Raw genomic sequence first — 14,247 nt, forward strand, 5'->3', positions numbered from 1 at the left:
CTTAATCATTAAGCCAAGTCGTCTTTGGTTTATGATGTCTAGTTCTGCTCGTAAAACGATGTTATCACAATATTTTATCTAAAATAATATTGTTAATAAAATACAACCTTCTTTGGGCTGATTTTTCTTTTGTTGTTGTCACCTTATTTGGGAATAGTTGAAAGTTGAAACCATGTTCGTATGCTGAAACCATGTTTAGATAGAATATATATCCCTATAATATTATTTGAGAAGTCAATTTCCTATGTATCTCTCACGATGGTTGATTACATTGACACCCTTAATGAAAAAAGTACTATATTTAAATACTATTATTGCTTTTTATTTAGTTTCTTTTTTTAAATTTTCCAAATAATATATATAATAAAAAGAAACATTAATAAAGTTTAAAAATCGAATTTAAAAACGAAAATATATGTATAAATGATATTATTTCATTAAAAAGGAAATTTCACAAAATAGTAAAATTCCATTTAAAAATAACATAAAATATACTCTCTTTATATTTATATTTTCACAGACTATCTTTATATTAGAAAAATAAATATTATTTCTTATAAAACATAATTTTAAACAGTACAACAATATATCAATACATTTTCAAAGTAATAGAAATATTTTTTATATATCTATATATTGTTTTAGATGATTACATAAAATAATTAAGTAACATAAACTAATAGATGTTTTACTGCTTATTTTAGAGAGATATCAAAAAAACTAAAAATAAATTTTAACAAGAAACATCTTTTGATCAAATAATTATAAAATATTTTAAAACAACATCGCACTATATACTTGAAAGAGGTAAATATATTATATTTTATCATTATTAAAATTGTGTATATTTTAAATACTAAATTTGCTTTTGAAATTTTATGTTTTTATGTTTGTTGAATCTAATATAACAATAATCAAAAGGCATAAATTATTTACAATTTATAAAAATATTTTAATTATTTGTAGATATCAGTTACTTATATATGTAACTTCCTATATATTATCGCTTTATTTTCTAATATCTTTAAAAACAACAATTAATTTGATACAGATTATGAAAATTCATACACATTTAATGATAAAGAAAATTAATTTTATTAGACACATAGTTGTCCCACATCGGGTATTGGAAGGGATCTTTAGCAATATATAAGATAGGTGGGTCATTCCTCTTATCACCAATTGGTTTTAAGTGTGAAGCCCATCTAGCTTAACATGGTATCAGAGCCCGATCCATGCAGTCCAACCCGATCCACATCGATCTGGCCCAAATTTGGCCCATCGATCTTTGCCCGAGCATTCCGAAATTGATGTTCAGAGAGCCATCATCTCGAGGGGGCGTATTAGACACATAGTTGTCCCACATCGGGTATTGGAAGGGATCCTTAGCAATATATAAGATAGGTGGGTCACTCCTCTTATCACCAATTGGTTTTAAGTGTGAAGCCCATCTAGCTTAACAAATTTGACTTGAATTAATTATAATAAAATAATTGTACTTCGGTTTGAATTTGAAATAATATATCTAACTCAATATATTCATAACATGAGTGGCTTCACTAATCCAACTTATATCTAGAATCATAGATTTAATTACAATAAGAAAATATAATTTTATAATAATTATAATTTGTTTTATAAATATAAATTATAGGATGACTCAAAACACATTAAAAATGAAAACAAAATATTAACCAACTGTTACAATTTAGTTCTTTTGTAAAATTTATATATATGCATGCGACTTCAAAATATTATCGTTACACTAATTTACGTAATTTGGAATCAAACAATTTGGTTTATTTTTACTTAATTCTAAGCACAATATATCTTAAGTTATACATAAATTACTAAAATGTATTTACATATCTAAAACAACAATCAACCTAAATGCAAATAAAAACTAATCAAAATCATACTATATTTAGAATAAAAAAATATTATAGTTGAGTTCAAAGAAATGTATACGATCCAATATACCCAAATGATAACTAAATCGACTGTAGAAAATATAAATTCGACTAGATATAACATATCTAAAATCATAGTTCTAACTAAAGTAATATAATATTATAATATATTATGCATACAAATTATAAACTAATTTAAAATTAAAAGTAAATAGCAATAAATTATTTTAATATTTATTTATTTTATAAATATTTATACGTGTGCATGAGCACAGGAAAATCACCTAGTTATCTATTTAAAAAGAAAAACATCTCTAAATAATATTTTGCCAAATAGGTCTAGTCAGAAAACAACGCGCCGTTTTGAATTTCCACATTCTGACAATGTGCTGTTTAACTCTCAAATAACCACAGATCCAAAACGCGACTTCGGAAAAGCAAAGTCTCTCTCTCTCTCTCGAGTCCAAAGCCAGAGTTTCGAGATTCGTTAACCGATCTAAACAGAAAAGAAGCCAATGTCAGAGACCGCCGTGCACGGAGAAGCAATCGAGTGGGAGTCCGAAGACGAAGATTCCGATGACGCAGAAGAAGAAGAAGAGTATACCTCGCCGTCGCAACCACCGTCTTCGGCGAATTTCGATAAAGATCGACACTTGGTGTATTTGCAGATGATGTACGAGCTGCTTCCGTACCATTACCAATCGCAGGAGATCAATCGACTCACCCTCGCTCACTTCATAATCTCCGGACTTCACTTTCTCGGCGCAACAGACCGTGTTCGTCTCTCTCTCTCTCTCTCTCTCTCTCTGTTTTTTCAGTTTCAGTTATGCTCTGTAATAAATGGTTAAAGTGTGTAACTTTCATCAGTGGTTTCTGATTTTCACATTGGTTCCGTTGCTCAAGGTTGACAAAGATGTAGTTGCGAACTGGGTTCTGTCCTTCCAGGCCTTCCCTAGGAACAGAGCTTCACTCAAAGATGGTACCTGTATCGTATTATTGTGGCTGAGAGTCACGACAACTTCTTTTGAATTGAATTGTGAGGTGTTGATTTACAGGTGAATTCTACGGTTTCTACGGTTCAAGGAGCTCTCAGTTTCCTTTAGATGTTAATGGGGTAAGGATAATAAGTCTATTGTCATGTATGCTTTCTGTTTTAATATCTTTGTTTTGCATGTGTGTGTGTGGGCTTAACATCTAGTCTGTGCTGCAGGATCTAACTCATAACAACAGTCACCTGGCAAGTACATACTGTGCCTTGGCTATTCTTAAGGTGATTGGGCATGATCTCTCGACCATCGACTCTCAATCACTGTTGTTATCCATGAATAATCTTCAACAAGATGATGGAAGGTATTGGCTTAAAGCTTAAAATCCTAATGCATTTGTAATGTCAGAAGTTCATAAAAATAGATTTTTTGGATCGTTCTATGTTTTCTGTTTGGGTTAGAATACAAGTTTGTTATGTGACTAATGTGTAATGGGGGTCTGAACTGGGTGTGGTTACTTTGTTTGTTTCGCTAACAGCTTCATGCCTATCCATACTGGAGGCGAGACGGATCTTCGGTTTGTATATTGTGCTGGTAAGGAATAGCTGCCTAACCGCATCTACAGACCATGTCTTTATGGTTTTAATAGAGTCTTTTTTTTTTGTTTGTTTTAATTCAGCTGCAATCTCTGACATGCTGGGTGATTGGAGTGGAATGGACAAGGAGAAGGCTAAGAATTACATATTAAATTGTCAGGTTTGTTTCTGTTTTTGTTATTTTTCTTCCTTTTTTAAGTTTCTTTTCTGTGTTAAATTGACATTTATTGTGTGTACAGTCATATGATGGTGGCTTTGGGTTGATCCCTGGTTCTGAATCTCATGGTCAGTTGAAAACAATTCTTCCTTAAAATCTTTAATTTGGTTATGTACATGTTGCAATGAAAGTAAGTAGGACGTATCTTATGTGAACTGGCTGATAAAATTGTTACTGAAATTGGTTACTAAGGACATTTGGATAGTCACTGGCTTACCTACGTTGCTGCAACTTAGCTATGCAGGTGGTGGTACTTACTGTGCTATTGCATCCCTTAGATTGATGGGGTTTATTGGAGCTGATCTGCTGTCAAATGATCCATCCAGTTCAATTCTAGACCCTTCATTGCTTCTCAACTGGAGCCTACAGGTATTGTTTGCTTCATTAGCATTGTTCAGATGTTTCATGGTGTCTTTTGAAACTTACCCTTGATGTTTCTAAAAAAAAATATTTCCTTGCCTATAGAGACAAGCCAGTGATGGTGGTTTTCAAGGTAGGACTAACAAACAGAGCGACACATGCTATGCATTTTGGTAACTCCCCCTCATATTTTCACTGTCACTGGACTCTCTGTTTGTTACCATCCGCTGATACGGTGCCTTGTGTAGGATTGGAGCTGTCCTTAAACTCATAGGAGGCGATGCATTCATTGACAAAATTGCTCTCCGCCAATTTTTACTGAGCTGCCAGTCCAAGGTACCTCTCCCTTAAATGTCTTTTTCTTAGACTTTTTAAAAATCCACAGGCTGCAACTAAAGCTTATAAGTATTATATTTACCTACTCCATGGTACTACTAAGTAGAGATAATTTGTGACATTTTCTTACATTCATGTATTGTATTCTCTAACAGTATGGTGGGTTCAGTAAATTTCCTGGAGCGTTACCAGATCTGTATCACTCATACTATGGCTACACTGCGTTTAGCTTCTTGGAGGAACCGGGATTGAGTCCTCTATGCCCTGAGCTAGGGTTACCACTTCTTACATCCTTGGGAATCTGATTCCCCCTCAAAGTCCCCCACATTCTTTTTTATCAACCCAACTGTAACTTTTATTTGGTATTTGATTATTGGTTTATGTATTTTAATTGATTTAGAAATCAAAACGAAATCCAGAATTCTAGTGTCATATATTTACCTATGATTTTATAAATTTTAATTTGATATTTCATAATCACTCTTTTTCTGCACTTGGCTTTTTTTTTTGACATCTTCTGCACTTGGTTTCTTGCTCAAGTATCATTAATATGGTAACATTGCCAAAAAACATCAAAAAGTAAAATGCTGTATATGAATTGTTTTCTAATTTCATCATTGGAATGCAGAATCATTAGAAGAGGTAATTTTGACAATTTCAGTGTTGTTGAGGCCACTTGGAAGTATTATCAGACATAAAACTGAAGAGATTGAGACAAAAGGGGAAAGAGATTCCCCCACTTGGGTCTCTAATGAGTCTTGTCTAATTCCAATTTATCGGTCCATATTCAAAGTTTCAATACCATAAATTAACTATATATTATCAATGTAGCGTTTCTAAGCGAATGATAATCAATTAACAAATCTTATCTTTTTCTTCTCTTTTTCCGTTCACGTGTTCTAACTTCTAACTCAATATCCGCATAAAATATTAACACTCGTTCAGAACTAATGCCTTTTAAAAAGTTAAGTTAAAGTTAAACTGCTGAGTACGTGCATCTTTAAATGTCAACCACAACAGTATTGAAGAAAAAGAAGTAACAAAAACGAATCCAAGGTTTGTTTTTTATTCTTTCAATCTAAAACCATATGATTGAGTAACCTTACAAACTATTGGCTAAACAAATTATTGATCCACTGAAAATTTACAAAACCGGCTTAATCCAACGACCAGCCAAAATAATTAATACCAAAAAATGTTGATGACAAGGTAAGCATAGCAGCCAAAAACACGCTAAAATCAAATTTACCAAGACAATTAAAATCCAAAGAAAAAAAAAATTAGCAAAAATTCCAATTATTTCAATTGTATAAAACATTTCAAACTGTTTTAAGTTCTTGGACCACCTTTTGTCATGTTCTTGATGAAAACTTCATCTTCAACACAACCTGACTCTGTTTTTTTTACCAATTTAACCCTAGCTGACTTCCTCAGCTTCTTCTGAAATCTCGGTCACTTTCCTCTTGTAAAGCTTCTCCTCCGCGTCTCTCAAGAACTTGAATCTCGGCAACGGCGACGATGAAGAGGAGGATGCTGGTGAATGTGATGATGACAACGGAGATGATCTCACCATCCTGTTAAACTCAGCATCAGTCGATGACTCGAAGAAGACCTCTTCTTTTCTGCCGTTACAGGACTCCGTTAACGGAGTGAACGGAGGTGTGAACAACGAAGGAGAAGCACGAGGAGTAAGGAACGGAGGAGTTGAACCACTTTCCATATTTAGAAACAAATCATTCAAACTCTTTCCTTTTGTGGAAACACCATCTTCGGATTCCATTTCCTCCACTGTTTCTTCCATGATAGTGAACAGAAACCTCGGGACTAGCCCTGGACCCACCACGTTCCCAAACCCACCATCAGGAGGAAGAAGACATTGCTGTTGAGTTTCGATAGGTTTAGGGCTAGAGAATGAAGGAGGAGACGAGGAAGAAGGGTTGGTGCTGCTGCAACAGAGGATGAAGAGAAGCTCTCTTGTTGCGGGGGTAGAATAGTCATTTTGGAGATCCGGTCTAGTCGTTGTCGACCTCCTCTTCTTGCACCACAGCAAGTAGTAGAGCTCGGCGAGAAGAGCTAGTAGCAAACAACCAAAGACTATGCTTAGAGCAAGTCCCACACTGCTCAAAGATCTCATGTTTCTTGCTCAAGATAAGATTCACATCTCTTGTTCATCATAATGGGAATGCTTTTATGACAAAATCAAATCCTTAAAAAAAAAAGAAAACAACTAAACAGTCGAAATGTGAAATGCAGAAGGAATCTATGAAGGTTGTTTATGATTCTGAGAAATAAAGGTTTTTGTAGGGAAAAGCCAGATTTAAGTAAGAATGAATAAATTCCAAAAATGAGTGTTACATAGTGAAGTGTGAAAGTGAAACTTCTCTATATAGCTTTTTTATTTATTGGTTAAAGGAAAGTTCGCTATATGTAACATCTTTTCAGTTTTTACAAGCATTGAAAAACCTAAAATGATTGAGAAATTTTACCCTTTAACGAAAGCCACGGCTGACCATTCTTTTTTTTTTTACAAAAAATTTGGATTTTAAAATAGTTACCTTTACACAGTTTCCTTTTCAAAACATCAAATATGGATAGCACATAAAGGCCCTTAGCCCATGTGGCGCACATGCTGATATGCAGTTTAGGTATAATATGTGAGCAATAAGGGGAGTTTAGAAAGGAACAAAGATGTGGAAGTAGAGAGTGAGATTTGCTTGTTTTGCGCTTCTTCAAGCGCTGATTGATACTATTAGATTGGCCGAAGTCAGAGAGTCTACCAAATCGAAGTGTCAGTGATTCCATTTCAATAATTTTCTTAATGTGCATCAACAGTTATCCAGCCTATTTCATCGACCAATCACACATTGTACGTAGCATTGATATTGATGTCCCATTTTTAGTTTGATTCTTTTTGGCATTTACCACTTGGTTTTCTTTGGATCTCTTTATTCTCTTGAATTCTTGAACTTTGGAAAATTTCTTATTTTCCATCCTATAATGCATGGAAAAGCGTTATATTATATACTTTGATTTGCTTCCTCCCATGTCAGAAGACTCAGAACAGACCATCCAACATTTTGCAAGCCTTGTCGGCTAGTCTCATAAGTGCAATTATGATTTTCAGTGCATATGAATAGGTATTTTGTATGTAATGAGATGTCTAACCAAATTTGGGGTCAAATATCAACGCCCTACAGTTGGATAACCAGATCTGGAGTAAAGTCATGGTAGATGAATTTTAGAAAATTTCTTTCACTGCACACAACTAATAGATGGGAACTTGAATCCCAAGTTCTACCACAATCAGCATCATTTATTTCCAAAGCTTATTCTTTACCACTCGTTTCTATGTACACTTCAGTTCATAATAGTTAATATTATATCTACAATCTCCTGTCATAAGCAGTACATACTTCATCTGTTTTTGGGAATAATGTTTTCCCCATCTCATCTCTTGCATGCAAATTTCTACACACAAGAAGCTACTTTTACCATGCTTTTGCTCACAGTGAGAAACTTGATATAAGAGCATCGTTCAAGACCCCCTATCGCCTCCTGCACAAGTTAAGGCCCACATTCCAAGCCCATTTATGTACTTTCAACTTATATTCGTCGGTCGATATTGATTACGAAACCCATTGGAAAATAAAAATATAAAATAAACAAAAGACTAAAGGGCCCAACCGGGTTCGAACCGGTGACCTATTGATCTGCAGTCAATTGCTCTACCACTGAGCTATGGACCCTCGTTGATTAAGACTGTATTTAAAGTTATATTACCATTAAATAATAATCACACGTTTAGAGCTTCTGTAAGCTTGAAGGAGACATGGGAAGTTCTTACATTCCCTGAGCATACGAGAAAAGGGCAGTGCAGGCAACTGGCATTTCACAGTCTACGAAGATGCAGTTTTATGGCGGTTTATATAGGTGAAAACCGTTGCAGTTTCACCACCCTTCTTGTCCGTCCATAAACATGAATAAGAAAAGCTACAGCGGTCGTTTGAAAGTTATTACTAAAGTACTGTAAATAAAAGCCACAGCGGTCGTAGTTTTTTCCATCACATCGTTTAATATAAATCCCGTTAAGCTTTTATTGTTTACATCTATTGAAAGAAAGAAAAGAACCCAACAAACTTTTCTATCTTTGCAGTAAAAGCCGATGAAAATTCTTCCTATGTACATGTCTGTGTCCTTGTCTTATGCTTGATGGATGATCTTCCACATGCCAGTTCTGTATCCCACAGACATCAAAGCAAGCTCCCAAACCATGTTGGGAATGCTCAGCATACTCACTTTAGACCCCGGGATTTCAGACCACTTCACAGAGATCTCAAGCATTGGAATATTAAAACGCTTGCACAGGAACACCAACTCAACATCAAAGCACCACCTGCTCGCAGAGTCAGGTTCTATTATTAGTTTATACTGTTAGTTTATCATTATCTATTTCATTGTACATACATACCTTTTCAGATGGATGTTTGTGAATAGTCTTCTAGCAGCAGCTCTAGTAAACATCTTGAACCCACACTGGAATAAGACATGTCTCCAGTGAAACAAAGCGCTATTAAGAGATAAATGAGATTTTTTTTTTAAAAAAACGCAACCTGTGTATCTCGGATTCCAGAACCAGCAGCCAACAGAACCACGAGATGGAAACCTTTCATCAAGAAGTTGCGATACCATTTCCTCTGAAAATTTGAGCAAATCTTTAGGTACATGGTATATATGTACATAAACAAAGAATGATACTGAATCTAGAACTTAACTGTAGCAATAGCTTTCTCCTCAAGATGAGCACGAGAACCAAATGCACACACTTGCACATCACCTATCCTAAAATCCGAATGCTTTGACGTTGTTGGATCTCTGATTGAATGCTCTTCTCTAGCTACTGCAAGGATCTGCAAGATATGATCACAGAAAAGATCAGGAAAAAAAATGTAACAAAGTTTCTACAGACTGTCTTGAAATTTTTCAATAGGGGAAGCAAAAAACCTGGTTTTCAAGTTTTTCGAGGTCAGTTACTTTAGTAGCTCCATCAGCATCCAACATGAGAAGCAGCTCACCACGAGAATGCAACATTCCCTATTTCAATGCTTTCAGGAAAAAAAAAGTAAGAAAGCTTCCATTAGCATTAAAAATCCTATTCAGTCACGGCTACTACTAGGAGTTTGAGTTGAACTCACTTTTCTAATAGCTTCTCCTTTCCCTTGGTTCTTCCCGAGTGGTATGACCCTTACGTTGTCAACTGTGTACTTTCTAACGAAATCAAAAGCTACTCTTTTTGTTCCATCCACGCTTCCATCATCAACAATCACCACCTACAAAGAGAAAGAAGACTCCACTCATGCATATATAATTAATTATAGGGACGAGAACATTGTAAAAGCTCATTCAGACCATATCTCAAATAGAGTTACCTCATAAGAAAAGCTCTTATCCCGTGATGCACGACCTTGAAGGTAACTGCAAATAAAAGGCGAGAATTACTATTTAATGTGCATTAAAAAAAAGAAAAAGACTTAAGCTATGCTCAAGTATTAACTTACTCCATAGTTTCCTGTAGAGCAGAAGGAAGTCTCTGCTCTTCATTGAAAGCCGGAACAATTAATGACAAATACTTCTCCGCAGGGTCTGAGATCTGAGGGCATCGAACAACCTACATTACATGATATAATATTAATAATCAAAAGCTCCTCTCTTTACACGTTGTATTAGGCCAATACGACTCAAAGGCACGACCTTTTGCTTAGTTCCATTAAATGTAACCAACTGATTCAGACAGTACCTGTTTTAAGGATGTCGGATCCTCGATTGTAGCAGTCTCGACAGAACTGAGAAACCCCCAAATCCAAGATCGATTAAAAAGACATCTATAGAAAGAAGCAAATCGAAAATAAATACGATTAGAAGCGTACACGTGACTGTGTCTTCTTCTCCAAGCTTCAGAAACGACGACGGAGAAGACGATCAGCAGCAGCGTGAGGCCGAGCTCCGCTACTGTTAACACAAATTCCATTCCCCAGATTCTTTAGATCTCTCTCTCTCTCTTTTGCTAAAGTTTAGTGCTTTAAGTTTGATTGGTTGCAGACCTTCCACTGAGGTCAAACCATTCCGGTTTGACTTTTGTGATTGCGACATCCATTTAGTTTTTGGTTCTGTTTTTAACTTTTAAGCAATGTCTTTTTAACAAACCGGATACCTATACCGAAATTGCGTTCGTCTAACCGTATTGAATGAACGAAGCTCGTGTCTGCATGTTGATCTCAAATTCAGAACATGTGCCACCAGGTGAGATTGGCTTACAATCAATACCTTGGCTACACACCCAATCAATATTGGCTAATCAAAAGACCTAACGTTAACGTTGGACATTTCTTTTCGAAAAACAACATTCAAATAGTAAGGAAAATCAGTATAAGTTGTAAAGAAAAAAAAACTGTGTTCACCTAATTATTTTTCTGATATTAACATTTTTGACTAGCATCATTTTGATAATGATATTAATAAAAATAATAATTACATCATTTGTTTAATTGATATCACTTTATATAGTAAACTCAGTTGTGTTAAAGTGATACCAATTAGAATAAATTAAATCAATTTATTGAACTGATGCGAAATTAGTTGATATTAACATCCGTTATTATAAGTAATGCTAAATTATTTATTTTTAATCTATTTTTGATTCATTTATAAATAATTGATTTATAATAATGTCATTTAGTTTTGTGTAATACAATTCATTATATTTTTCTTTTATAGGAGCACAGCTACAAAGGTTCTAATCACAGTACTAACTAGTTTCCATATGTATGGATCCGTCTTCCATGTTTTGTATAACGCATGTACTAGTGCTTGGGTTGGTAGTAGTGACGACACCACTACCGCTGAAATTACAAGCATCTTCCGAGCCACCTTTGCTTTGGTAATAAACGTTCATGATGAACGACGATCGGGTCTTCATGTTGTTGTTGTCAAAACATATACCACCAGGTGAGATGTTCTTACAATCAATACCTTGGCTACACACCCAATCAATATTCGCTTGTAGTTGTGCGTCTGTCGCTTCTTGTTTCGCCACACACCATTTTTCACTACTACTTGGTGGTGGACTTGTTTCACCACCTCGTAAAACCCCAACATTATAAACCGGAGAAAAGTCAGGTTTGAATAGTCCCCAATTTTTCTCAGCGGTACCAGATTTACCATCCTCATTGAACAATGCGAATATGTAGATATCGATGTGGCGATTAGGCATAAGAGGTGTCCCTATATTTTGTGCACGCTTGATGATGTTAAGGTTGTAGTTTTCTGCATTTTGAGGTGTGCACCATGCAGCGTCACAAGCGCTAGGCCAACCAGTTTCTCCTACGGCAATATCTACATCGCCATAGCCGAGAGCATTCATAGCTGAATAGGTTGCATCCATGACTGAATCGAACATGTTGTTATAGGTGTGTTCTGTTTTAGTATCCGTTATAGCATTTGACGGACCAAATATAGCGTAATTGACATTGTTCGGGTCCATCATAAAATAAGGGTAGGCGCTGATCATGAATGGGGACTTGGCTTGGCGATTGAACTCCAAGATCTTAGCAAAAAAATCTTTTTGATCGTCGTTAAATCTGCTCTGGCTTGGTGCGTTTAGGTTATAGCCTACGGTAAACGCATGTGGCGTTGTCACCTAAAATCAATTTACACAATGATGAAATTAACATTAGTACTTGTCAATCTATAACAATGAGGCTTTTTGCTCGTCATTAAATCTGCTCTCGCTTGGTGCACCTAACTAATATCCTACGGTAAACTCAAGTGGAGTGGTCGCCTAAAACAAGTTATACAATGATGAATTTAGCACATTAACAGTGTGTCTTCAAAGTATCCATATTTTACCAGGAGCTGCTATCTCTACTGATAAAACTTTTTGTCCTAGGGGTAGAGGTACTAAACTCGAGTCTAAGAAGCTGCAGAGAAGAAATTTAAAAACATGCTCTTGTTTCTGGTTCAAAAAAAAAGTATGTGTAGCAGTTCGAACTTCTTGAATTCAATTTTTTTTAATGTTTTTCTAATATATAACCGGTTTTCCGAACCAAATCCATACTAATTCTCAAAGATTTTGGAATGTTTAAATCAGTTAGGGTGGTCTACCTAATTAAAATGGATATAAGGATCTTCCTCCATAGAAACGATATTCTGGATAGACAAGTGAAATATTGATCTATGACCCTAAATTTTAAAAATAATTTACAAGAACATAAACTTCCAGATTTGTAAAAAAAACTAAAAATTCTTATTAAGATTTTTATACCTCTCAAAATTTCAAAATCGACCTTATTTCTAATTTCATGATGAAGTTTATTATTCTAACACATATTGAATTTGGTATATATTATGATGATTACTACTAGAAATTGGATCATATCACGGTTATAGAAAATTAACCTTCATATCTGGTAGACCGGAAATGTTCAAAGCTTTGTGAAGACTTTGCATTGCCGGAATAAGATTTGAGATCAAGTTATTGTCTTTAGTAAGAAGAATCTCGTTCCCAACACAGATGTATTTGATCTTAGTTTGTTGGTGAAATGGCAAGACATTGGCAGCGACCCATTGACGAGCATTTTCAACGTTGGCCATTGCTGGAATGTTACCGTTAGGGACCATAATGGTGACGTTTATTCCAGTCCCTGCTAGGGCTCGGAGGATGTCAGGATTCGCATCATAGATCTTGACACTGTCAAAAATGGTTTTTGTTTTGATGAAGTCCACCACTTGCTGCGGCGGTGGAAGGTTCCCCAATGTTCCATAGTTGACACCTATGGCAGATGCCACTGATGAGAGTAGGAAGATCACAACCGAGGCTATGAGGAGAGAAGGGAGACTAAAAAAATGTGGTGTGGTCGCCATTGTTTGTTTGAAGGAAAGAACTTGGATGATAACATTAGGCTAAGCATATGTAAGTATTTATATTATTAAAACTGAAGTATTTTTAAAAAATAATCATTTTTTCGTCCCAACAATTTCAATTTCTGCCACTAAATTGATAACTATTAATTAATTAATCACAAATTTTATTTTGTTAGATTCTTCTCTATCCAAACTTTTCAAAGTCAATTAATTTACCATAAATTATTTATTATGTTAGATTCTTCTATAACCAAACATACTAGACGAAAATATATTTATTAATATACATAATATGGAATAATATATTAGATACATGTTGACTTTATATTCTTCTTGATCTTTTCAGGTTTCTCTATATTCATCTTAATCTTGTAGAGCTTTTCTTATTTTTGTATTTTAATAATCTCGATATAATCGATCTTTCCTATCTCCCAATAATTTTAAACTAACTTTCATATCTGATAGACTGGAACCTTCAAAGCTTCGTAAAGACTTTGCATTGAAGAAATAAGATTTTAGATCAAATTATTGTCTTTAGTAAGAAGAATTTCATTCATAACACAGATGTATTTGATCTAAGTTTGTTGGTGAAATGGCAAAACATTCACAGCGAGACCAATTTCCGAGCATTTTCAACTTTGGCTATTGCTGGAATTTTACTGTTAATCTAAGGATATTTAGGTATTTATATTAATGTTGAATTAGGTGATTATTCTGTATTCATGCACGGATATATATTTATTTATAAATTAAATATATTATACTAAGTTATTGATATTTTACTTTTGATTTTAAGTTATTTTTTATAATTTGTATATATAATTTAAACTATAATATTATACTGTTTTAATTAGACATGTCACATGTGATTTCGAATATATATTATATAGTCAGTCTGGTTATCATTTGGGTATATTAAATTGCAT

The 14,247-nt window shown here is 34.5% G+C and overlaps 4 protein-coding genes and 1 non-coding gene across 5 annotated transcripts; 1 reads left to right on the forward strand and 4 right to left on the reverse strand.

Moving 5' to 3' along the window:
* Positions 1-2,308: 2,308 nt before the first annotated feature.
* On the forward strand, positions 2,309-4,886 carry LOC108806573 (geranylgeranyl transferase type-1 subunit beta). The gene is made up of 11 exons (XM_018578722.2): positions 2,309-2,686; positions 2,814-2,889; positions 2,966-3,024; positions 3,121-3,260; positions 3,435-3,490; positions 3,576-3,652; positions 3,732-3,777; positions 3,954-4,078; positions 4,175-4,242; positions 4,318-4,405; positions 4,561-4,886. The coding sequence occupies exons 1-11, from the start codon at positions 2,426-2,428 to the stop codon at positions 4,708-4,710; spliced, it is 1,146 nt and encodes a 381-aa protein (XP_018434224.2). The 5' UTR covers positions 2,309-2,425; the 3' UTR covers positions 4,711-4,886.
* Positions 4,887-5,449: 563 nt separating this feature from the next.
* LOC108809219 (uncharacterized) lies at positions 5,450-6,812 on the reverse strand. Its single transcript, XM_018581364.2, has one exon. The coding sequence runs from the start codon at positions 6,537-6,539 to the stop codon at positions 5,823-5,825; it is 717 nt and encodes a 238-aa protein (XP_018436866.1). The 5' UTR covers positions 6,540-6,812; the 3' UTR covers positions 5,450-5,822.
* A 1,267-nt stretch (positions 6,813-8,079) lies between these two features.
* TRNAC-GCA (transfer RNA cysteine (anticodon GCA)) lies at positions 8,080-8,151 on the reverse strand. The gene has a single exon. It is a non-coding gene; the product is annotated as a tRNA-Cys (tRNA).
* A 251-nt stretch (positions 8,152-8,402) lies between these two features.
* LOC108809009 (uncharacterized) lies at positions 8,403-10,491 on the reverse strand. The gene is made up of 10 exons (XM_018581131.2): positions 10,330-10,491; positions 10,200-10,245; positions 9,961-10,070; positions 9,832-9,877; positions 9,598-9,732; positions 9,407-9,496; positions 9,178-9,312; positions 9,016-9,099; positions 8,874-8,938; positions 8,403-8,798 (listed from the first exon to the last, which is right to left on the reverse strand). The coding sequence occupies exons 1-10, from the start codon at positions 10,428-10,430 to the stop codon at positions 8,606-8,608; spliced, it is 1,005 nt and encodes a 334-aa protein (XP_018436633.1). The 5' UTR covers positions 10,431-10,491; the 3' UTR covers positions 8,403-8,605.
* A 143-nt stretch (positions 10,492-10,634) lies between these two features.
* Positions 10,635-13,321, reverse strand: LOC108808793 (glucan endo-1,3-beta-glucosidase). The gene is made up of 3 exons (XM_018580892.1): positions 12,857-13,321; positions 11,213-12,098; positions 10,635-10,753 (listed from the first exon to the last, which is right to left on the reverse strand). Exons 1-3 carry the CDS (start codon positions 13,319-13,321, stop codon positions 10,635-10,637), a joined length of 1,470 nt encoding a protein of 489 aa, XP_018436394.1.
* Positions 13,322-14,247: the final 926 nt, after the last annotated feature.

This window comes from Raphanus sativus, chromosome 6 (assembly GCF_000801105.2).
Source record: "Raphanus sativus cultivar WK10039 chromosome 6, ASM80110v3, whole genome shotgun sequence".
NCBI classification, from domain to species: domain Eukaryota; kingdom Viridiplantae; phylum Streptophyta; class Magnoliopsida; order Brassicales; family Brassicaceae; genus Raphanus; species Raphanus sativus.